The sequence below is a fragment of the Pelecanus crispus genome, chromosome 8 (assembly GCF_030463565.1).
Source record: "Pelecanus crispus isolate bPelCri1 chromosome 8, bPelCri1.pri, whole genome shotgun sequence".
In the NCBI taxonomy this organism is placed as follows: domain Eukaryota; kingdom Metazoa; phylum Chordata; class Aves; order Pelecaniformes; family Pelecanidae; genus Pelecanus; species Pelecanus crispus.
The window spans coordinates 46,286,852-46,308,922 of NC_134650.1; the positions used below are offsets into that span (position 1 = coordinate 46,286,852).

Genomic DNA, 22,071 nt, shown 5'->3' on the forward strand with positions numbered 1-22,071 from the left:
ACTGGGTTTTTTCAGCTGCAGATTTGCTAGGAGATGGGGAGGTCAAGGGACCTGTCTGGGGCCAGGGACCGAGTCAAGTGATTCAGCCAAGGGAGAAGGAGTCCAGGACTTGGGCAGGGCAGGCTCTGATGGATCTTGTGCAAGACCTTTTCTCCCTGTCCCCTTGACCACACTGGCGTCTTTCCCCGAAACACCTTGAATCCATCTCTGGAGGCAACAGGAGGCTGAGCACGGGGTGGGGATATCCCAGGCCATCCTGGGGACTCCGTTTGCAGGGGTGCTCCGGGCGTTGGGGGAAATCTCTCTCACCCAGCTGCTGCCCATCACCCCCAGTGGGTTGTCCCGCCGAGATGCTCTGGGAAGGAGCCAGAAAGGGGAGCGAGATGGTGCCAGGTCTGCAGGGGATGGGCGGATGGTTTGGGGGGCTCTCCCCTGCCACAGGCACTATGCCAGGGTGCCTGGGCACGGGGAGAGCCGTGGTGCACAGCATCGGTTGTTGCCTGTTCTTGGGGACACCAAAGTGGGCTTCGGTGGGGCAAGCCAGGCTTCCTGCTCAAACCCAACCCGGGGACATGTCCGATGTCTCCACCGAGCTGTTTGCCGGCCGTCCTGCCGGTTGTCCCCCATCCTTCTCCCCGCCGGCACTGCCACCGCCTCCTCGCCCTGCCCCACCGGTGCCTGCCGTAATCCCGGTGCTCTGCCTCCCTCCCCAGTGCTAATCCTATAAACCCTCAGTAAATCCTGCCCTCCTGGCCCTCCCTCTCCACGTCCCTTCTCCGAGGCAGTCTTTGTGGGGTCCCTCGGCTTGGGGCTGGCATTCTTTTGGGGTGCATAAGGCTGTCACCCAGGTAACGTAGCACCTCGGGGGGTTGCTTGTGTTGGAGCGCCGGGAAGGATGCCCAAGCCCCAGGGGATTTGTGCAAAGCAGCTATTAGATAAGACAGATGATGCACCCCAAAATGCACCCCAAAATGTGCCTGGGTGCTGGTTTCACACTCAGTAAGCGGTTCCCGTGCTCAGCGGCTCCAGCACGTACCCATCTCCAGAGCTGGGGACCCGGCGGTGGAAACCCCTAAGGATCCCCCTGGGGATAGGATCGAGATGAGGAATGAAACGGAGCAAAAGGAGGCATAGCTGAGGGTTGGGATCGCTCCTCGCAGCGAGAGTAGGGTTTATCTGGGATGGGGATGGGCATGGCCAGCACAGCCCGTTTTAATAATCCTTTCCACTGGGATATCGGAAAATGTTGAGAGGGAAAACGCAGCAGCGAGGCGGATGGGTCTCAGGGAATAACATTTTTTGCAGCCAAAAGAGACGGCTCAGGTGGACCCGACTGGTTGCTCATGTCTACGAATCACAGCCTGATTGCTAAAGGCAAAGAGCATCTTGTGCAGAGAGGGGATGGAAAGCCTCTATCAGACTGAGCCGGCGGTAATCATCCAGGCCGTTTTCATGGGGGCCGTTTCGGTTTGATTCCCACAGGGTTCACTATTTCAGCAAGTCTATTTTGAGACTCCCTTGGCATGCGGGAGCAGGGCTGGAGTGAAGGGAGGCCCCGATGCTGCAAGGTGCTGCCTGCGCCCGTCCCGGCGCGGGGCCCTGCTCTTTGCATCGCCGGCCGGGGACGGGAGGCAGCAGGGCAGCCCGGGGCTGGGACTGGCCACAGCATCCCAGTAGCACCAGTACCAGGCGAGGAGCCGTCCTCGGGCTCATTAATCCACCCCGCGAGAGCTCAGGCGGGCGGTGAATCACTGCATCTTGAGCTAGTCCAGAAAAGATTAAGCCGACCTAAGAATAAAAACAAACCCCGCAGTTCAACGGGCTGGGATAAAATGAGAAAGGAGGGGAAAGGATTGTAAACCCCGGGCAGATTACGGCCGTGCGTTGCGGTACACCGGGCAGGCATTACGCTCCCGTTGCGTTTCCCGAATTGGATGGGTTTCTTGCGCCTCCATTCCCAGTGCCGCGGTGAGGTCCCGTGTGCGTTTCATCCCGCTAACAACCAGTTAAGCAACTCCAGTAAGTGCCCGTGCAAACGTAGAGTTCAAACAGGGGCGTGATTCCGAGGGGAATAACCAAGTGGATCTCTCCCCATGAGGCCTTTATTTCTATAGAGCCACTCCCTTCCACTACACACCGGATGAGAGGCGCTACGTATATAAGTAAATTTGTTGTAATATATCATCCGCTTTGATCGCTGCCGGCGGCATGGACGGGGTCGGAGTCTGCTCCCAGATAACGATTCCCCTACCCCGTCTCCCCGCTCCCTTCCCTTTCAAATTAGGGGTTGATCTAAGGGGCAGTTCCTCGAAGCATCGCTCCATGCTCAGTGATGCCTTGGCTGGTTTCTAATACTCCTGCGCTGCAGCTGGAGCGCATACCTGCAGTCCAACCAAGATGTTCTTTTTTCCTCCCGCAACGTGACATTACAGTCCGTGTCACGGAGACGGGACTGGGATCCAGAGGTGCACTTTGCTGCTCCTGCTAACGAAGGGCTCGCAGAGGAGTTTGATGCCGTTAGCGGTCCGCAGGATGCCATGCCATGAAACCCCTCTTTGCTTTTGTCTCCTCTTCCCAGGGACATACCAGGGCCAGTGGGTCGGAGGGATGCGCCAGGGTTACGGCGTCCGGCAGAGCGTTCCCTACGGCATGGCTGCGGTTATCAGGTCACCCCTGAGGACATCCATCAACTCCCTGCGCAGCGAGCACACCAACGGCACGGCGCTGCACCCCGACTCCTCGCCGGCGGTGGCCGGCAGCCCCGCTGTCTCCCGGGGTGGCTTCGTCCTCATGGCCCACAGCGATGCCGAGATCCTCAAGAGCAAGAAGAAGGGCATCTTCCGGCGGTCGCTGCTGAGCGGGCTCAAGCTTCGTAAGTCCGAGTCCAAGAGCTCCTTGGCTAGCCAGCGGAGCAAGCAGAGCTCTTTCCGGAGCGAAGCCGGGATGAGCACGGTCAGCTCCACCGCCAGCGACATCAACTCCACCATCAGCCTGGGCGAGGGCGAAGCCGAGCTCTCCGTCATCGAAGACGACATCGACGCCACCACCACCGAGATCTACGTTGGCGAGTGGAAGAACGACAAGCGGTCGGGCTTCGGGGTGAGCCAGCGCTCGGACGGGCTGAAGTACGAGGGAGAATGGGCCAACAACAAGCGCCACGGCTATGGCTGCATGACCTTCCCCGACGGCACCAAGGAGGAGGGCAAGTACAAGCAGAACGTCCTGGTCAGCGGCAAGAGGAAGAACCTCATCCCGCTGCGGGCCAGCAAGATCCGCGAGAAGGTGGATCGGGCCGTCGAGGCGGCCGAGCGAGCGGCCACCATCGCCAAGCAGAAAGCGGAGATCGCGGCATCCAGGTAAGGCGGTGTCTGTCCCGACGTGGCGTCTCAGCAGGGGTCCTGCCCCGACGGCTGTGGTTTGATGGGAGAGGTGGGATGAGACTTTTTGCAGTAGTAGGTGCTTGGGGGGTATTTTAGGGGAGCTGCTGGAGGCAGGCAAGCATTGCGGTGGGCGTCTGCCGGCGCAGGCAGTGGTCGGTGCTGTCTGGACCCCAAAGCAGGAGCGGGCAGCATCCTGGAAAGCCAAGCCTCTGGGCTTGCCCAAGCCTCATGGGTGGTATTCAAAATGGGGTGGATCCAAGCCGAATCGTCCTTCTGCTAACTCTGAATGAGCTGTGGGTGCATGACCTTCCCCAACCAGCCGCCGAGGCCATGCAGGGTCACCCAGAGCGGTGCATTCGCTGCAGCCTGTGCAGGGGTGGCTGGACCGTGGTGGGACTGCACTTGTGGGTCACGGCGTGGGGCTCACAGGGATAGCTGTCACTTAGGAGCTACTGGGCTATTTACCCTGTTTCTCCCTAGCCTCTTTAATAAGCAGGATGATACCCTTAGCAGAAGAGCTCCTGAGATGCTGTTTGCCTGTATCCTCTGTCTGACTTACAGGCAAGAGGAACCATCCCAGGGTTGGCCTGTGCTGGGAGGGTTCCCAGCTATTTCTGTTCCCAAAAGAGGTTTTGAGTGGAAAAGTGGTCAAATCACTGGCTGCAGCTGATGCCTGGGGAGGGTTTGCCCTGCCTGAGGCTCTGCTAGAAAGCAGCAGATCTGGGTGCCCAAATAACCCCTACAAGCCTCGAGAAGTCCCCACTCCCCCCCGGCTGGCTGTAGCCATCGTGGAACTGCTCAGTGATTCAGAGCAGGGGCCTGATCCGGCTGAAAACCAGCAGGAGGGCGGGGGGAAGGTCTCGTGTCTCATTTAGGTTGAAATGGGGTCCAACCCCCAGCCCAAAGCAGGGCCAGCTCAAGCGCCTTCTAGCTGGCTCCCAAAATGCGCCTGGAGCTTCGTGACTTGCAGCGAGGTCCCAGACAAGAGGTGAGCCGAGGAGGAAAGGCTCCTCTGCCGAATTCAGGGCTCTTTGTATTGCTTTTGGGGGTTGGTTTAATAGAGCACGGTCATTCCTTTCTACGTACAGCAGCCAGGCTGGGGAAGAAGGGCTGGGGTTAGGGGAAAACCCCAGGTACCTGCTCAGTCCCCTGTGCTGGATTAATTGTTGGGTCTGGATCGTTGGTATGCAGAGTCACACTTGAAATCTTTATCAGAATGTCTGCCAATGACTTATCTGCAATATGAATGAGACTCCCAGGCCTGCTTTGGGAGCGTATTTGGGCTTGATGCTGTTTTCGAGCTGATGTTGTACCAAATTGTTGTCAAAGCTTTGAAGAAAAAAAAAAAAAAAAGAAAATCCCACTAGATTGCCAGGTAGGAAACAGACTGCAGAGCAGCAGAAAGACCAGATCTTTCCCTGTGATCTGGGGATGTGAATGCCTCGATACAAAGGCCTGAATCCTGGAAATGTGGAGCTCTAGTCTGCTGTGGGATGCCGGGTCTGAGAACCTGAGCATCCTCTGTCCGCGGGCGGTAATGGTCCTAGAAATCCATGAGAACAGGGGTTGGAAGAGATATGACCCCCCATGTTGGAAATATTTTAATGAGCTCTTGGCATGTAACGTTCCACCTTCTAATTATGAGAGAGAAGGAAAAAAATCAAATTAGATAGCGAGGCCAGGGCATGAATGCCTTCCTCCCCTGTACCGGCCGGAGTGACGCGGCCCTGGGCGCTGCTGGAGAGCAGCGGCAGTGCTGGGAGGGAGGATGCAGCCCATGGCCACGCGTGTGCAGGGAGGAGGAGAAAAGCAGTGAGATTTGGGGACCGCCCAGAGGACCCCTTTAATCATCAGTGAAGATGCAAAGAAATAAATGAATGGGAATGCACGGCTTCGAGGATATTCCGTCAGAGACTGACCCTGGTCCCACCAGAAAAATGCGTCGTGAACAACCCGACATCTCCATCCCGCGGCCCGGCTCCCTGCACCGTTTGCGCTCGGTCTTGTCTGTTCTTGACTAGACACACGGGGAAGAAAGCAAACGCCGGGAAGCCAGGGCTTTGCTCGTTTTACGGCACAGCCATCACCTCCGGTGCACGAGGGCTGCTGGCGCGTCGAAAAGCCCGTTATTGATCTGCTGCGCAGCCCATCTCTCGCTGCCCGAGCCGGGGACAGACAGACTCCACCGTGACGCGCGCTGTGCATTAGTGCTGGGTTACCAACCGCAAATGACATCCGCCCCAGGAATTTTTGCTGCCTGTGTTAATGGTTTATGTCGAGAGCCCAAAACTTATCAACGAAGAGCCAAAGCATTCGGCTACGGCCGGGCAGGGCGGCAGGATTTAGGCTTTGCTGGAGACACGGGGCAGGTGGGATTAGGCGGGCATGCAGGCTCAGCCCCAAGTCTTGGGGGGGTGTCTTGGCTTTGCAATTCGGCTGCACACACGAGAGGCCCAAGGACCTCGAAATGCAAGCGGGGAGAGCTGCTGTGTCTGAAAGCTGCGATCGTTCAGCTCGAGCTCTTCCCCTTTGCGAGGGTTTTTGCACGGACAGTCTCTCCTCGGCTGCATCCCAGCATGCAGAACCGGAAGAGAGCAAGGTTTTGCAAACCTAGGACCAGCTAGAAAGGCTTTCATAGAATTCGTCTGATTAATTTTAAAGCTTCTAAATGAATAAACACTCCCCTGCAGTGCCCACACCAAATTGCATCGTCCAAATGGAAAGAAATGCGCAAAATAGGCGGTGGGTGCACTGGCGGCGGAATCCTGATGCTCGTTTCGGTGGCTTTGGGGCTCAGGGGTGCAATATTCCCCATCTAATACCAACGTGAGCTCTGGCTTACCTGCACCTCGGGATTTTATAACAGCACTGGTGTGTGTCTGTGTGTGTGTGTGTCTGTGTGTGTGTGTGTGTATTCTCTTCTGTCTAATAATACGGCTGAGTTCACTCTGCAGCCTTTCCCTTGGTGGGGGAAAATGTGTGCCCACCCACGTATTTCATTAAATTTGTAAGAATTCAGTATTTTTGAAAACTCTACCGCTCTGTCAGATTTGGTTGGAATTGGCCAACACGTTCAAAAGTTATTAGTGTGGGAGTGATGGCATATAGATATATAAACAGCACAATCACATAAGTAAGCCCCATTTCCTGAGGAAAGTAGGCTAAAAACATAGTGTACTGAAGACAAGTAAATTGGATTCTTAAAGTTGTTTCAATCTGAACAGAGTACAATGTTAGCTGTGACACAGAAAAGTAAGCTCATTTAAGGAGTAGTTTTTAGGTTCAGTAGACGATTCTCCTAAATTTTCTTCGACGCAATTAAGATGAAATAACGCTTTCTTTCCTGTTACATCTCCCGCTCACCGCAACAGTTCGTGTGAAGTCGATGGGCGAGAAGGGCAATGAATCAGGGCTGAAAAGCTACCGTTGATGCCAACTATCGGTTTTCGGAGGTAGCCAGGGAGGGAGCAGTTTTTCAGCCTGTTTAAAATGAAGGTGCAGCGTGTCCTCTTTGTGCTACGGGCTGCTTCAGTCCCCTCTCGTATCAGCCAAGAGCCATCACTCTTTCTGCTGCTGCACTGGAAGGATGAAGGATGCACTGGAGACACCGGTTCCCGTCTTATGAGTGATAATGTTGATACCTAAGGCAAATTGTCCATAGGCACCGGCGTATCATGGTCAACTAAAATATAATATCCAGGCAGGAGAGGTGGGCCAGAAAGCTCATCCTCACCCCTTGGCTTTCGGCACAGCCACTGGACGTGGAGGATGGATGCATGTGGAGCGTCGGGGCGGGCTCAGGACCGACTCCAGCTCTCCGCGGCAGATGACGGCAGTTTTAATGCGGGGCAGACAGACCCTAATTCTCTCCAGAATTTCCTTCTCCTACCGCAGTTCAAGGTTTTGCAATGAGCGGCTGGATGACTGGCGAGAGGAAGGGCCGTTACCCGTGCTAGGGGTCTGAGTCCCGGAGACGGCTGGCGTTTGGCAAGCGCTCGGCTCCTCTCCGGCACAAGGTTCATGGTGCCCCGTTGTTCAGCACCTTAAATAACAGCTCCTCAGAGCCGCCGATGCTCTAGCACCCTGGAGGGGATGCTGTTCTCAGGTTAGTCCTAAGTAATGCACTTCCAGGCATAATTATAGCCAAGCCATTCACCAACGATGAGAAAAATATAATTAAGCTCAATAGTCTCAGGAGGAGTTGGGCTACAAATTAGCGCAGTGTCATTCAGCTTCAGAAAGGGAAACTGGAGGAAAAAAAGAAAAAGGAAGCCAATAAAGATGACCTGGCAGCGAGGACGGGTGAAGGAAAATGTTTGGACTCAGCACGGATGCTGCAGTGAGGGCGAAGCATCCGTCCGCGTTTGACGTACAGTGGGGAGCAGGAAGGCAAGAAAAGCCCCGGAGAGCTGAACAGCAAAGTGCCGAAGGTTGCTTGAGCCAAACAGGTATTTTCTTCAGAAAAATGGAAATGCGGCCCAGGCAAAACCCACAGAAAAGAATAGATTCTGCAGTTCTGATCCCAAACATTTTAAGTTGCGGTAATGTCACTACCGGCAATACGCCGAGCCATAATAATGCTGCTTAATGCTCTCTCAGGCCTGTGCCTGCAGCTTTGCAATTGTACTTAGCTGCATTTGATTTAAGGTTTCTGCTGGCTTTTCTGATGCCGGGGGGAGGTGGCTGCGGGGCTCCCGCATTAGTCTCACCCTAATCCCCACCTCGTGCTGCTGGAGGGGCTTTCGCTGCGGATAGAGAAGGGGGAGCGGGAGGGATGTGGGTTAAGGGGAACGCTGTGGCCCCAAAAGGGTTACGTGTCCCCTTCCTCGGGTCGGGACGGTGGGGACGAGCCGGCAGCGGGCTGAAGCTGAAATGGGTCGCAGCTGAACCGGCTGCAGGGATGGGGCTGAGCGAATGCTTCAGGGATCAGACCAAGCGCGGCAGGGCCTTCCACCTCCTTGTCCAGCCCCTTTTTGGGCGCTTCTGGGTCCGGGGTGGGGGGGTTCCTCTACTTACGGCCCCTCGAAGAAGCCCCTTTCCCTGCTGAGGCCACGCAGGAGTCCAGCATCTGCAGCTCCCTGCGGCGTGGTGGTTGCCAGCTGGAGCTTGGGGCTGCGCAGAAGTCACCTCTACCCATTAGCTGGGGACCGATGGGGTCACTGACGGCACCATCTGGTACCCGCTGAGCCTCGTGCAGGGAGAGCACGCTGCCTCCCGTCCCCTCTCCATCCTTTCCTTGGGGAGTGCAGAGGACAGGGAGAAAAGCGCAGAGGGGATGGATGGAGGCGACTCGAAGGCTGAAATCAGCTGGGGCAGCAGGTCATTCTCTTTACGGCTGCGTTTTCTTTTCCCTTCCTGCCCTCCTTCCCTCCCAAACAGCCCCTGTGCAGTGCAGAGAGGAGCAAAGCCCAGGGCTGGCAGCCACCTCCCTGCCGCCTCCCTCCCCTCCTGCCCGCGCACCAGCTCCCGTGTGTTGACAGGGGTCAGGCGATACCGCGGCGGCAGAGATTAGGATCGGCTGTTATTCCTCCCCTTCGTGTGCCGCCGTCAGCTGGGATGACACGGGTGCCTCTGACTCACAGCAAGCGCAATTTCCACCTCTAGTCCAGGACACTCGAGGAACGGCAGATGCCCGGATGGCATCCCGGAGCACGGTGTCCTTACCCACTGCCGGCTCTTGCGGGACCTGCTATCTGCACCGTGACTTTTTAAGTCCTCCTGCGATGCCAATTTAATAACTTCCTGCTCAGACAGGACTTACAGCATTAAGCCCTTCTGCGGCCGTGTCAAAAGTCAGGACTGGCCAGCACGCTCGCCCAGGGCCAGCTCTGCGTGTCCCTGGTTGCCACCCCGCTGCCTGCGCCACGGCGCAGAGACGGAGGGACGCATCCGTGGTGCTAATAACGCCAAGTTCACAGGTTCAACCCCTGCTTGTTGCAGGAGGGGTGGGCTCGATGATCTCTCAAGGTCCCTTCCAACCCAAAGCATTCTATGATTCTATGATTCTATGATCCGTGCGCAGACACAAACCGGCTGGAAAGCTAAGTGCCTCTCATAGGAGCGATGCTTTACAAAGTAATCCCACTGGAAAAACCTCAACAGGGTCTTTTTTAGCTTCTAGGAGAGCGGCTCGGCACAGGTTTCGGTAGTCCCTCTCCCTTTGTTGGTCTCCCATCCTTCACAACCACCTCTCCCGACTCGGCGGCTCCCACCGCCTTCCCTGTCCGCTGAACCGAATATGAGCTAAAACACCCCGGCTCCGTGGCCCAGGTGTGCGACGCGCTTGCGTTGAATCATTTCCAGCATTGCTAGGGCGTGATGAAGTAACATGGGCAGAGCGGAGATGCACAGCCCCTTGGATTCATCGTGATCCCAGCCGGCTCTGCCCTCCTCCCCACGCTCATCGGGGAAGATCTCCGAAATCCACGCGGTCCTGGCAGACGCGGTTCATGCCGCGGCGGGCCCGCAGCAAAGTGCAGCTGGAGGGGATGGTTTTGCCGTAGAGTGAAGCAGGAGAGGGGTCCTGGGATGCGGGAGGAAGCGAAAAGCCTGGAGGCAGAGCTGGGATGGGAGAGCCGTGCCGGTGCCGGAGCGCGAAGTGCCGGTGCCTGCTCCGCGGTCGCTTTTGCAGCGGGACCAGATGGAAACGGGCAGGGATGGCACCGGCTGGCAGCGAGGCAGGAAGGATGGGAGCGTGATTCACTCCTGGCAGCCGCCGCTTCCACGGGAAGGGGCTGCCCGGGAGAGCTGGGCAGGAGGCGGGGGGCAGCGCGGGGGGCCGAAGGGGACGCTGCTTCATCCTCCTCCTCTCCGGTATCGTGCGGCAGCCCATCGCAGCCCGGATCATCTGCCCGGTTTCTAATTCAAGCCTTTTACCAGTTTAGTGCATGGGCTGAGCGCTGCCGCCCTGCTGGGGCTGGCCCCGCTGCAGAATCAGCCCTTCTCGGGAGATGGTGCAGGATGATTTCGGCCTCCCGAGCTGTGCTAGATCCCCCCACTAACACAATAACCTCCTCTCTGCCCTGACTGCCTGCACAGCACGGGGAAGAGGGGATGAGCTGACGAAGAGGATGGTGAAGCCTCTTCTTCCCCATGCTGGTGCCAGCAGGAGGGGAGCGGGGTGCTGTTGCCCGCTCGCTTTCGGGTGGAGCAGCCCTTCATCAGAGGGGGAAAAAAAAAAAAAAAAAGCCAACAACAACAACAACAAGCCAGCCCCTGATTTTCCTTTCTGCTGCTTTTCCTATTCAGCGAGCAGAAACTGCAGCATTGCTTTTCTCAGTGATCTTCAGGAGGGAAGGGAGAGATCCTCCCCCAGCCTGCGCAGCTGCCTGGCAGGCGCTGGCTCGCAGCCCCGTCGCTCTCCTCCATCCTCATCCTCGCCTTCCGCGGGGCGCAGGGAGACTGGTGGGGGGGGACACACAAACCCGCAGCCAGGCCCAAGGGCTGGATATGGGGGATGCTGACCGTAGCATCCCAGCCCCTTGCTGCCATGTCCCGCCACCCTAAAACCCCGGCCGTGTCGGTGGGAGCTGCTGCGCCGTGTCCCTGCCCGCTCCCCCGCTGCACCCCGGCGATGCGGCACACGGAAGCTTGGATAGCAGAGGAGAAGGTTTGGGGTCCCCACACTACAGCTCCGCTGCCTGCCCATCTCACGAGAGAGGCCTGCGTGCTTTTTTCCTCTCCCAGCTCCCGTTTTGGGTTTCCTGGCATGCGTCCCTGCCAGCTGCACTGCTCCCGCCTCAGCCACCCACCCACCCGCTTCCCTGCAGCAAGAGCCCCAACACCCCCGTGCTCCTGCACCCCCCGAAGCCCCTTCCTCCCTGGAGAGAGGCAAAAGCAATATCAGGAGCGCAACTGAGATGAAAAATGCAGAGCTGGGCAAAAATACTGAGTATTTTCCTTGCTGGTGTTCATGAGCATCACTCCCCCCCCACAGCCGGAGATCGGGATGCTGGGGGGACCGGCACTGCTGTGGGGGGAGCGCAGCGGCTGGGCTGGGGGCTCCTGGCCCCTCGGTGCTCTTGCAGTTGGTTTGAAAAGCCTCAAGCAATGAGGTTTCTGTCACCTCCTCCATGCAGGACAAATGACAAGCTGTCTTGGCTTCCTAATCCAGGAAATTAAAGGATTTGACCATAGACCCTGCTAAGCGAATTTCCCCCCTGAAAATCCCAGGGGGATTTAACCCATGGATCCAACTGATTATCCCTGTAAAGTTGTGACTAGGAAAGGTCCCAATTCTTCAGGGTGCTGAGCACCCTAAAATCCCATCGCAGCGGCGACGTGGCCATGCCCGGTGCTCAGCCCGCCATCCGACGAGACCTTCTTTTCACTTTTATCCCACCTCCGCTGCCCCTTTTCAACAGCGGGCAGCGGCCCTTCACCGCCGGCTCGCTGCCAACTGGGACAGCAGAGCCTTGCTGCAACCGTGGCCCGAACCTGCCCCGTCGCATCCCTTTGCATCACCCTCCAGGGACACGGCACATTATCTGGGGACTGCTGGTTTTCCCAGTTCAGCATCAGGAGCAGCCCATGGGAAACAGGCTGGGCGCACCCCGATGGGAACCGGGTGGGCTCTGCGCTGGCAGCACCGGCTCCCGTTCACGGACCTCGACGGCAGAAGGGAGCACGGGGCCGGGCCATATAGCTTTGCTGAATTCATTCTGCTCAATTAAAGCATGTCTGGTGTCCATCCTCAAAGCCAAACCTGCTGGAGATGGTGAACCCCAGCAAGGCTGGGTCAGTGGACACCCCACCACAAATCATCCTCGTGAGCCTCGATGACACCACTCTGAACCCTGAGGAGCAGTTCCTCGGGGTTGGACTCCCTTACGGAGTAGAAATAGGTTCATGGGCTCAAAGCTGGACACAGCGGTCACGGCGGATGTCCCACAAGTGGCCACGGCCGGTCCCCATCCAATATGACAAGATCCCTGGGGAGCTTCAAACAGCCGTGGCAGGTGGCAGCTCTTCCCCAACCCTTCGGTCCTGGGGACAAACCCTCCGGGAAAGCAGAGGCAGAGACAAGAGCCAGGGATGCGGTGCTTTTCCAAGGGGAGAGGTGTGGGGCAGGACTCAGGTGGGGCTGGTAGCCCTCCGGCTCACCTGAATCGTATCAGTGGCCTCTCTGGGGAAACAGGCTGCAGCCTTCTCTCCGTTGTCTGGCTGTGTCTCTCTGTCTGATCTGTCTCTCATCACCATAGCACGGAGGTGAAGCATAAATAATTAAAAGCCCAGATTCTCTCCTGGCAGAGCCAGGCTCTGAGTCCCTTCCCCTGTTGTGCTGCTGGCTGCTTAAGTGGAAATTTTCACGGGCTTTGCCTTGGAGGCAGCACAGACCTGCAAAGCCGGGGCCGTCTGCTGGCCTCGGGGCACGTCGGCCTTTGGGGACCAGAAAGGGCACCTGCCACCCCAGCGGGTCCCCAGCGGCAGCATCCCGCCCGGGGGATCCCGCAGGATGCTTGGGGTGGCACTGGGACGAGCGGCACCCGCCAGCTGTGGATCAAAGCCGGGTGCAGGCAGGCAGCGGGGCTGACGGGGCAAACCTCACTGCGGACCCAGCAGCTCCCGCACGGCCCCCCCATCTTGAGCAGCCTCGTGAGAAGTGGGATATTTGGGGGTGCAGGCTGGCTTTTGGGCTCCTGGGTGCTCAGAAACCCCCCGGGCGACAGGGAGGAGAAACCCATGCGGGCGGCGGGGATGAGGGAAGCGGCTCCGGGGTGGGCTCTGAAGTTTGAGGCAGGCAGGAGCTGCTCGTTGCTGTGGCAACTGGGATGATATATTTTTTTATTTTATCCCCCCCCCCCCCCCCGCCCCAGTCGGCAGGGCTGAGGCCGGCACTCGCAGCGCAGAGGGCTCTGCCCACCCCTGCCTGGCTGCCCGGCGCTGAGCACAGCCCCGGTGGCACCCCCAGCCTCCTGCCCACACCCAGCAGGGCTGCGGAGGACGCGGGGGACCGGGCGACGTGTGCCACGGGGCCAGGTCAGCCCCAGGCAGCGCTCAAAACGGCGAGAAATTTCACCAAACGCTCCCAGCCCCTCCATCCCTCCCCACGGGGACCGGAGCTGCAGAGGCTGGTGACAGCAGCCTGGTGCTGAACATATTTCTGCAGCGTTTTAGCATCGGATGTTGCTTTTAGGAAGGCCGACTGGGTGGGTACCGTTTCCAGCTGAGATTTCTGCGCGGGTTCGTGTCCAGCCAAACTGCGCAGGGCTCGTCTGCGCCGGGGGGTGATGGCACCCTGGCTTTGGGGCACAGGCAAGCGAGGTCCTCGTCCCCGCTCGGCACTTCCCGGGATGGTGTTAAGCGATGGGGCTAAGGGATGCTGTCTGTGGCGCGCTTTCCTTGGGGAGCATTTTTGCTCTGGGTTGGCGTTTCCTCGTCATTCCCAGGGCGTTCCTACTCGCAGACGTGGGAGCTGGATGTGGCAGCGGGGGATGGAGATGATGCTGCCGTGTCCTGCACGTGGCTCTCTCCAGCCAGCTGCTTCGGGGCCAGTTGCCCCTTACAGCAGAGAGGAGCTTCCCCGCTTTTGCTAGCTCCATCCTGGCGAGGCCGGATGTGGCAAGAGGGGCACGGAGCGGCGTCCACCTCCAGCATCTCGCTCCAAGTGGGGAATCAGCCTCTTCCCAGCTGTGTGGAGCAAGACATGGATGTATTTGCTTTCCAAGCTCTCTACAACTCCCTGAAAGGAGGCTGTAGTGAGGTGGGTGTTGGTCTCTTCTCCCAAGTAGCGATAGGACAAGAGGAAATGGGCTCAAGCTGTGTCAGGGGAGGTTTAGGTTGGATATTAGGAGAAATTTCTTCACGGAAAGGGTAGCCAAGCATTGGAACAGGCTGCCCAGAGAGGTGGGGGAGTCCCCATCCTTGGAAGCATTCAAAAAAACGGGCAGAGGTGGCACTTGGGGACATGGTTTAGTCTAGTCTACCCTTGATTGATTTAGTGTGGACTTGGTAGTGTTAGGTTAATGGTTGGACTGGATGATCTTAAAGGTCTTTTCCAACCTGAACGATTCCATGATTCTATGATTCTTAGGGCCCCGGTGGTAGAAATGCGTTTTTCCATCACTCAGAGGACCGGACCGTTTTAACGCATCCCTTAGACCCCTGTCACGTCACCCGGAAAAGAGTCCTCTCTCCTACCCCGCAGCGCTGGAGGCGGCGGAGAAGTCCCGGAGGGTGAGGCTGGATATCAACCACCTCTCCTCTGACAGCTGGAGAGCATCCGTCAGTGCTCCTGAGGCCATTTCGGCTCCGTGTCTTGGCCTGAGTCCAGGCTGTGCTGGAACTAAAATATTAAGTTCAGTTAAATGAGTTTGTCATTGACTGTGGATGAAGTTTCTTCGCTCTGAATTGGCGGGGAGTTTGCTGTTGGGCGTTGGCTGGTTAAAATGGTGCATGGCCAGAGGTGCGTCACGGATCGTCCCTGTCCCTGAGCCCGTCACCAGGGGAAAGGGGGACCATGAGCTCAACATTGTGCTGCCTCTTTCGGGCTTGTGTGGCTCCAACAGCAGAAAAAAAAAAATTGCCTGGAAAGTTTGTTTGCCAAATGTCTGTTTTGCTTGAGGTGACCAGGACTTGTGAAACTGCCAGAGCGTTTCAGCCAAAATCTGAACAGGGTGAAGGGTCAGGAAAGGAAAAAAGACTTTTCCTTGTGGTTCTCTTGTGTTTTGCTTCGGAGTCTGGTTTGACTCGCTCTTTTTAGGCATCGAAATGAAACTGAAATTAAATGGACAGATCTGCTTTACTTGCTTGTCATCACCTCCCTCACCTGGAGTTTTTTGCCTGAAGTCCCCAGATTCTCTTATTCTGAGCACTTTTCCCTTGGCTGTAGGGAAAAGCCCCTAACACTTCCCAAAGGGTCAGGCTGCACCGATGGCTCCTCAAAGGGATTTGAGGGCTTCCCTGGAGGCAGACCAGAGGCTCCCTTGGCTCCCTTCGCCCGTAGCCTGGTTGAGTTTCTCTCTCTGTGCTGCATTTTGCACCTTTGGCATTGAGGTTTCCACCCCACTCTTCATCCCGTGCGTGGCATCAGCCAACCGAGGAGGTCAGTGTGAAAAATGGGGAGGAATGGGCTGGTTTGGGGAGCCTTCTGGTGGTGGAGGCCAGGGTGGGATGCTGACGGCCCTCCAAATCCTCCACCTTGCAGCCTGGGGCAGGTCATGGCAGGAGGAGGGTCACACCGAGCCAGGCTTTTTCTAACAGCCTTCATCCATCCCGCAAAGGTTGCTCCAAATTTGTGGCTGGACTGGGGGTCATCATGTCCCAACCACATCTCTACCTGCCTCTCCTCAATAAATCCAGGAGGATGGGTAAAGTTACACCAAGCCACCTATCTCCAGACCCACCATGGTCAAGCCTCCCATCAAAAACCTGGCATTTCCCCAGCGTAACGCGCAGCCCCTACGTGCAGGGACACGCTCGCGAGGGTTTTGGTGGTGCCGCCTTTGGAGCCAGCCTTGCCTGGAGACAAGGCAATGCAACCGGAATGCAGGATCCAGCCTGAAGTCATTACAGGCAGCAGCGTGTACAGCCAAACTCAACGCTACACATGTCCAAGCAGGCTGAGTTATGGCTGCTTGGGGAGCTATAACTTGGCCTGTTGTGCATTTAAAAATCTCCACCCGAATGCGGCATTGATGTAGGGCTTTTCTGCTGTTCTGTTTTTGCATTTAATACAGACAGTATAGATCTGCAGTGTGCGGATGATCCAGCGCTGCCCAGGTTCCTTAGAGAATTTTTGCCTTCACTTGCTTTTTCTTGGGCTTTTTCTCCTTTATTGTTTCTTTTCCAAGGGTTGTTAGTGATTTCTTCCAACCTGTTTTGCCTCCTGCCTGAATGTGGCAGGATCGTTTGTAATGCGCTATTTTTGCACAGGGTTAGAGGAGCATTTGTGGCGTGGTTGTGCCTTTGGGACGTCTGCGTGGAGGGCTGTCTGCTGGCACTCTGCGAGAGCAAGGGACGAAGAGGGGGACGTCAGTGTTTCCCATTTCTTCTCGCACTACCCAAACGGGCAGTCGCCTTTTCCATTACGTACACGACAATTATCCCGTAAATCGTGGAAACCTGCCCCATCCAAACCATGACAGCTGGAAAGCAGGCAGCATCCCCCCTGCTCACTCCTTCCCCCTCCTTGAAGCTAACTCTTCCCAAACCCTGCTCCAAGTGGGTTCCTGCAAGTTTTGCATCGCTACCCATCGCTTTCCAGAAAATAATGACTCTCCCAGTATCACTGCAATTACCTCATGCCTTCCCCAGTTTATAAGAAAAAGGGAAACTCCATCCCCAGAGCTGGAGTTTGCTGTTGCTGCCTCTGTGTCTGATTTTGGGAGCTGGGCTGCACCCCGGGGGCAGCTCCCTGCCCCACCGCTGCCCATCGCTGCCGTCTTTGAGCCAGCAAAGTGCCAGGTCTGGAGCAAGGACAAACCTGTCTCCTTTGGTCGGTCAGGCTGGGGCAGCGGTGGGGATGATGGCATCAAAGCTGTTCTTCTTCCTAGGCAAAGCCCGGCTCCTGCGCGCGGGTCTGGGCTGGCCGGCACCGAAGCACCGGCACGGGCAGGTACTGCCTGGCCACGGCACTCACCTGCATCCTCCGTAGCTTCACTCCAAGTGGCAGATGGCAGGAGATGAGACTCCCTCTCCAGATGTTAATTATCTTGCGAGCCGTAAATAACATCTCAGGGCAGCTTGAGCATCGTCTCCAGTGCAAAAGACCCATCAGCTTTGCCCTTGCCGGGGGGGCAAAAAATTAAAAGGAGGGGAACCCACCGGGAGGGAAAGGCATGGGTCTGCTTATTCTGCGTGTCCCTGGGCCGTAGAGAGATGCTGGCAGCATCTTGGCTAACGGTGGCAGATGCGCCCTTGGGTACCAGCTCCACCTGGCCCAGCCCTTTGAAGTCAGTGGAGTTTGATTTTCTTCTGCTAGGGCTGGCATTTTTTGTTTAGCAACAACAGGGATAAAATAAACACTAGACACATCCGAGCAGCCCCATGACCGATTTGGGATGATGGCAGTAAGGCGAGCTGGAGAGGATCGTGGTGTTACAGCCCTTCGGCCGCTCCCATCTTCGCCGCCGGGAAGGACCCAGCTCAGGGTCCCGGGGGATGCACAGGGATGGGAGCAGCTGAGACGGTCACGATGCAAATCACTGCCTGCTGTGGGCTGCTGTTTGGGCCATTTTTCTCCCAGGATTTTGGGGATGTGACATTTGATTGTGGCCCATCCCTGTCCCCCAAGTCACCGTGACTTTGCACCGTTACATGTTGTGAATTCAGTTCTTCAGCAAAACTCATTTTGTCTACTTAAAGGCAAAGTACAGGACAGAAGGATAGATCCTGGGATATTTTTTTCCTCTTACTTGGATTAAAAAAATGGTATTTCAGTGCAAAAAGGCAAATGACGCCTTGGTGAATTCTCTCCCCATTTGTAAGCTCCAAAAATATAAAGGTAGAGAAGAATCTGGCACAGGTGCCTGGAGCAACGAGCTAAATGGGAACTGGCTCCATCCCTGTTTCCATGAATTTCGGAGACCTCATGCATGCCATGCCCCAGCTGGGCCACGGGCACCTGCTCTCCGTGAGGTCTCCCAGCTGGCTTGGGAATGGTTTCCCGCTGTAACGTTACAGTCCCCAGTGTAAAACCACAGGGAAACTCAGATTTGGGCTTTTGACCACAACATTTTCCATGCTTCTCTGTATTTTCCTTTCTTGGGCGATAACAAATGCGTGGAGGTATTTTTTTTTTTTCAGGATTAAAGGGTTTGACTATTTTTTTTTTTTAAATTCAGAACTTTTCTCTTGAAATGTGACTTTCAGAGCATTTTTTTCAGTGCCTGCAATACCCATCCCCTCTGCCCGGTGCTGTCCCAGCCGTCCCCAACCCTTCCCTCTTGCTGTCTCGCTGATGGGAGGCTTCCCCCTCCTTCTCCCGGTGCTCATTGCTCCCCGCCGGTACACAGAGCTCAGGCAGGGGGTGGTCCATCCTCCCACCTCAAAATCTCCGTCCTCCCACCCTAAAATCTCCATCCTCCCACCTCAAAATCTCCGTCCTCCCACCCCAAAATCTCCATCCTCCCACCCTAAAATCTCCATCCTCCCACCTCAAAATCTCCATCCTCCCACCCTAAAATCTCCATCCTCCCACCTCAAAATCTCCGTCCTCCCACCCTAAAATCTCCATCCTCCCACCTCAAAATCTCCATCCTCCCACCCCAAAATCTCCATCCTCCCACCCTAAAATCTCCATCCTCCCACCCTAAAATCTCCATCCTCCCACCTCAAAATCTCCATCCTCCCACCCCAAAATCTCCATCCAGAGCTGGGAAGTCTGGCAGCGGGCGCGGGGAAGGCAGGCTTTCTCTTTGCTATGCACAGCACCTGCTTTCTGTCTGGCTGCAAAGAGCCAGAGCAGACGTTTTTGGCTGCATTACGTCATGTCAGAGGTCACATTAGCTGCTTTTTTCTCTTGATTAAGAATTCCAGCGATGGGGAGGGTGGAGGAGAAAGCAGACGGAGGAAGCGGGCAAGGCAAATATGCTTGCGATAAGCAGGTAAATGGGAATTTATGCACAGATAGCTAATTGGTGTGTCTAATATTCCACCCCCTGAGTACCGGCACTGTATTACTGCCTTCACAAATCACTCAAGGCAAGCCTAGTGCAATAACAACCAAGCCAGGAGAGCTGTGAAAAGAGTCAAGCTGAAATTAAGAGTGGGTTTTATCGGGGCAATAAATGCCAGATAGGGAAAATAACAAACAGGTTGTTAATTGCTGCCACCTCCCCACTCCCTGAAGGAAATGTCTAGACAGAGCCTGGCCCCGGGGCGCGCCTACCCCGGCCCTTGCAGTCGGGTCGTGGTGCCGCTCTTTTGGGGCCAGAGGGGTGCTGGATGCGGGATGCTGCGCCCGCTGAAGGCTGCTGTGCCCGAGCCCAAGCCCATGCCAGGGGCAAAGGGAGGCAAGACGGGCGCTGCAGCTCTCCCCAGCTCTGCCCTAAATCAGAGATGCTCCTACAGAGGTAGAAGCCAGACAGTCTGCAGCGGCTATTAATAATTCAGTCCCAATTTGTCCCATCTAGGAGAACATGAAGACCAGCCAAGCCTCCCCTCCTTGCAGGCAGGGTTTGAGATGCTGCCCCGAGCAGGCAGAGCTTCTTTCCGCCTCCCCATCCCTCCCCGGCGCTGGTTGCAGCTATCGATCCCACGCCGGCACGGGCGGGAGCTGGAAGCGCCTCTCCTTCGCTGCGGGGCGCGGAGCCATCGGATAGCCTTGGGAGAGGGTTGCATCAGCGCTCGCCCTCTCCCCTCGGCTCTGGGGTTCAGTTACCGGCATCGATCACTTGGGGACTTTTGCTTTGCGGTTCTCGGTGTGTCTCAGCTTGATGCAATTAAGGCTGGATCCTGCTCGCCGCTGTGCCGATGGGAGCGTAAAATAACCCTTGGCGAGTCAACACAGTCGAGGGGCTCGCGCTTATGCAAGCCTGGTTTTTGCACATGGGCTGGTTGGAGTGAAAAGCTCCTTTTCCTCGCCGCGTCCAGCCATCCCTTCCCAGGACAAAGTGCATCCCGACGCTTCCCTGTGCACCCCTGAGCCAGCCCCGCTGCAGCCACTGCTGCTTTTCAAGTGTAAAACAGAGCCGGGCGCCCGGGTTGGAGGGGAAAGCAAAGCACCGAGTCTTAAATGCCCTGCAAATGCTCTCTCTGAATTTGTCCTGAAGTATTTTCTTGCAGCTTGTGTATGTTTTAATTGAATTTTGCCATTTGAAAAATACATGAACCTCTGTAATGGAGGGAGAAAACATTCCTCCTATAGGACGATAAAGATGCATTGAAAAAAAAATAAAAACCAAAAAGCTGCCTGATTCCGTATTGACCTGAGAGACAAAGTGAATCCAATGGAGCCAGCCTGGCCCCTTAGGAAAACTTGAGGCTGTTCATTATGTCCCAGGATGAGCTCACTGGCTGGTTAACTCCATCCTCGCCACTTGTGTATGCCTACGAGCCAGCAGTGCTCATCTGCTGAAGCGAAGCCTTCAGTGAAGACGGCACGTGGCGGGTTTGCACGTTTCCCAGGAAAATATGGATCGCAGCATTTTCACCTTTTATACCATACCATAGCACTTTCACCATTTAAACCACACCAGGTTTCAAAAAAGCTGCATGGAAGAAGGCTTTAATAATAGTTTTAATAATTTTCTTTTGATCTCAGCTTTTTTTACTTCATTTCTAAGCTCCGGACAGTTAGATGAGCCTGTGCGTCACTCCAACCCCTCCATCTGAGCTAAGCAAATGCAAAACAAGGGCGAGAACACAGCGAACCCCTTTGTAGTTACCAGGAGCTTGATTTTTTGAGCTCCCTTGCAAGAGGGTTGATTTGTAGGTATACAAACAAGGTAGAAAAGATTAAACCCTAATAGTCCTGTTGAAATCAGCTCGGTACTGAGCAAAGGGTTTAGGGCTTGTTGCAATCTCGCGTGTGCTCCTCTCAAGGAGTTGGGGCTATCTGGAGAGCTCAGGAGAGGTTTCCATCAGCTCTCGGCATGCGGTGGAGGAGGGCTGGGGATCTCCATCCCTGCAGCAGCATCCCGAGAAACACGAGCCATAAAGCAGCATTTTCATACTTCCCTGTCAAGCCTAAATCCCATGAGCAAGGGATCCCTCGGCCGAGCGTTGGGTTCACGGAGATGTCAGAGAAGCAAGGAGCTTGCTTGCAAAAGAACAGAAATCCCCCAGCAAGAGTTGGCACGTGAATTTTGGAAAACAGACCTTCTTTTCCAGAAATCTTGCCCATATGATGCTTTTTTGCATTTAAACCATGAATAATGCGCATTTCCCCCTGCGTCCAGCATACAGCTTCCTTGGGCCCCAGACGTACTTTTGCTGAAAGCGTCTGTTACCTATTTTTATCAAAGAGCCTGTTTTTCGTACAGGAATGCAAGAAAAAAAGGAACAAGGATGGTGGAGTCCCTCATTGGGTTCCAGCTCGCCCTTTGCACCACCACTGAGCTTAACAAAAGTTGGATGGAGGTGAAGGACTCAGAAATGAAACAGGTTTCTTGCGGCACCGGGTGCCATCCCTGCAATTACAGGCATCGTGCTTACGACTCCCAAACAGACCCGTCTCCGCTCAAAAATATTTCTGGTGGTCTGTAAACTTGCTTTTATATCCAGTTTATATCTAATTTTTAAGCAGTTTGTCCCGCTTGTTCTCCTGCCAAAGTGGTCCGTTAGCCTAAACCCCACTCAAGCCTTGCCTGGTTCTAATTTTGCTTTGTTTCTTCCTGAGACCATCAGGTGCCACAGATTTTGCTGAGTTCACCCCTTTTTGGCTAAACCGTCCCCCAGCATCGGATTTGCAGCAGAAGCTCCTCGTGCATGCAAAGCCAGGCCAGAGTCGCTGTTGGCATTCCTAAAAAGCCAAATTCTTCCTTTCAAATCAGTTTATTCCAGCTCCTTATAGATTAACCAGAGCTGATAAACTTGGCATTACGAACCACTCGCAGGTCTTACCCCTTCCCCTGTTGGTTCTGGCCAAATCACAAGAGATCTGCAAAGATTTGCAGAAATCTGCTTGGTTGTGATTTTTCCCTGCCTCCTGCCAGTTCTTCTTGCCAGTTTGACCACTTGCCCGGTCATCTGCCAAGAAGAGTGAGTCAGCTGGGCAAAAAAATTAATAAATAAAATATGCCAAGCCAGT

At 55.6% G+C, this 22,071-nt stretch overlaps 1 protein-coding gene across 1 annotated transcript in view; it reads left to right on the plus strand.

Annotated features, from left to right (window-relative positions):
* The window catches only part of JPH3 (junctophilin 3), a 59,131-nt gene that overhangs the window by 13,890 nt on the left and 23,170 nt on the right, over positions 1-22,071 (plus strand). The window contains exon 2 of the mRNA XM_075715457.1: positions 2,579-3,356. Coding sequence (XP_075571572.1) covers positions 2,579-3,356 — 778 coding nt within the window. The remainder of the gene's footprint in view (positions 1-2,578; positions 3,357-22,071) is intronic.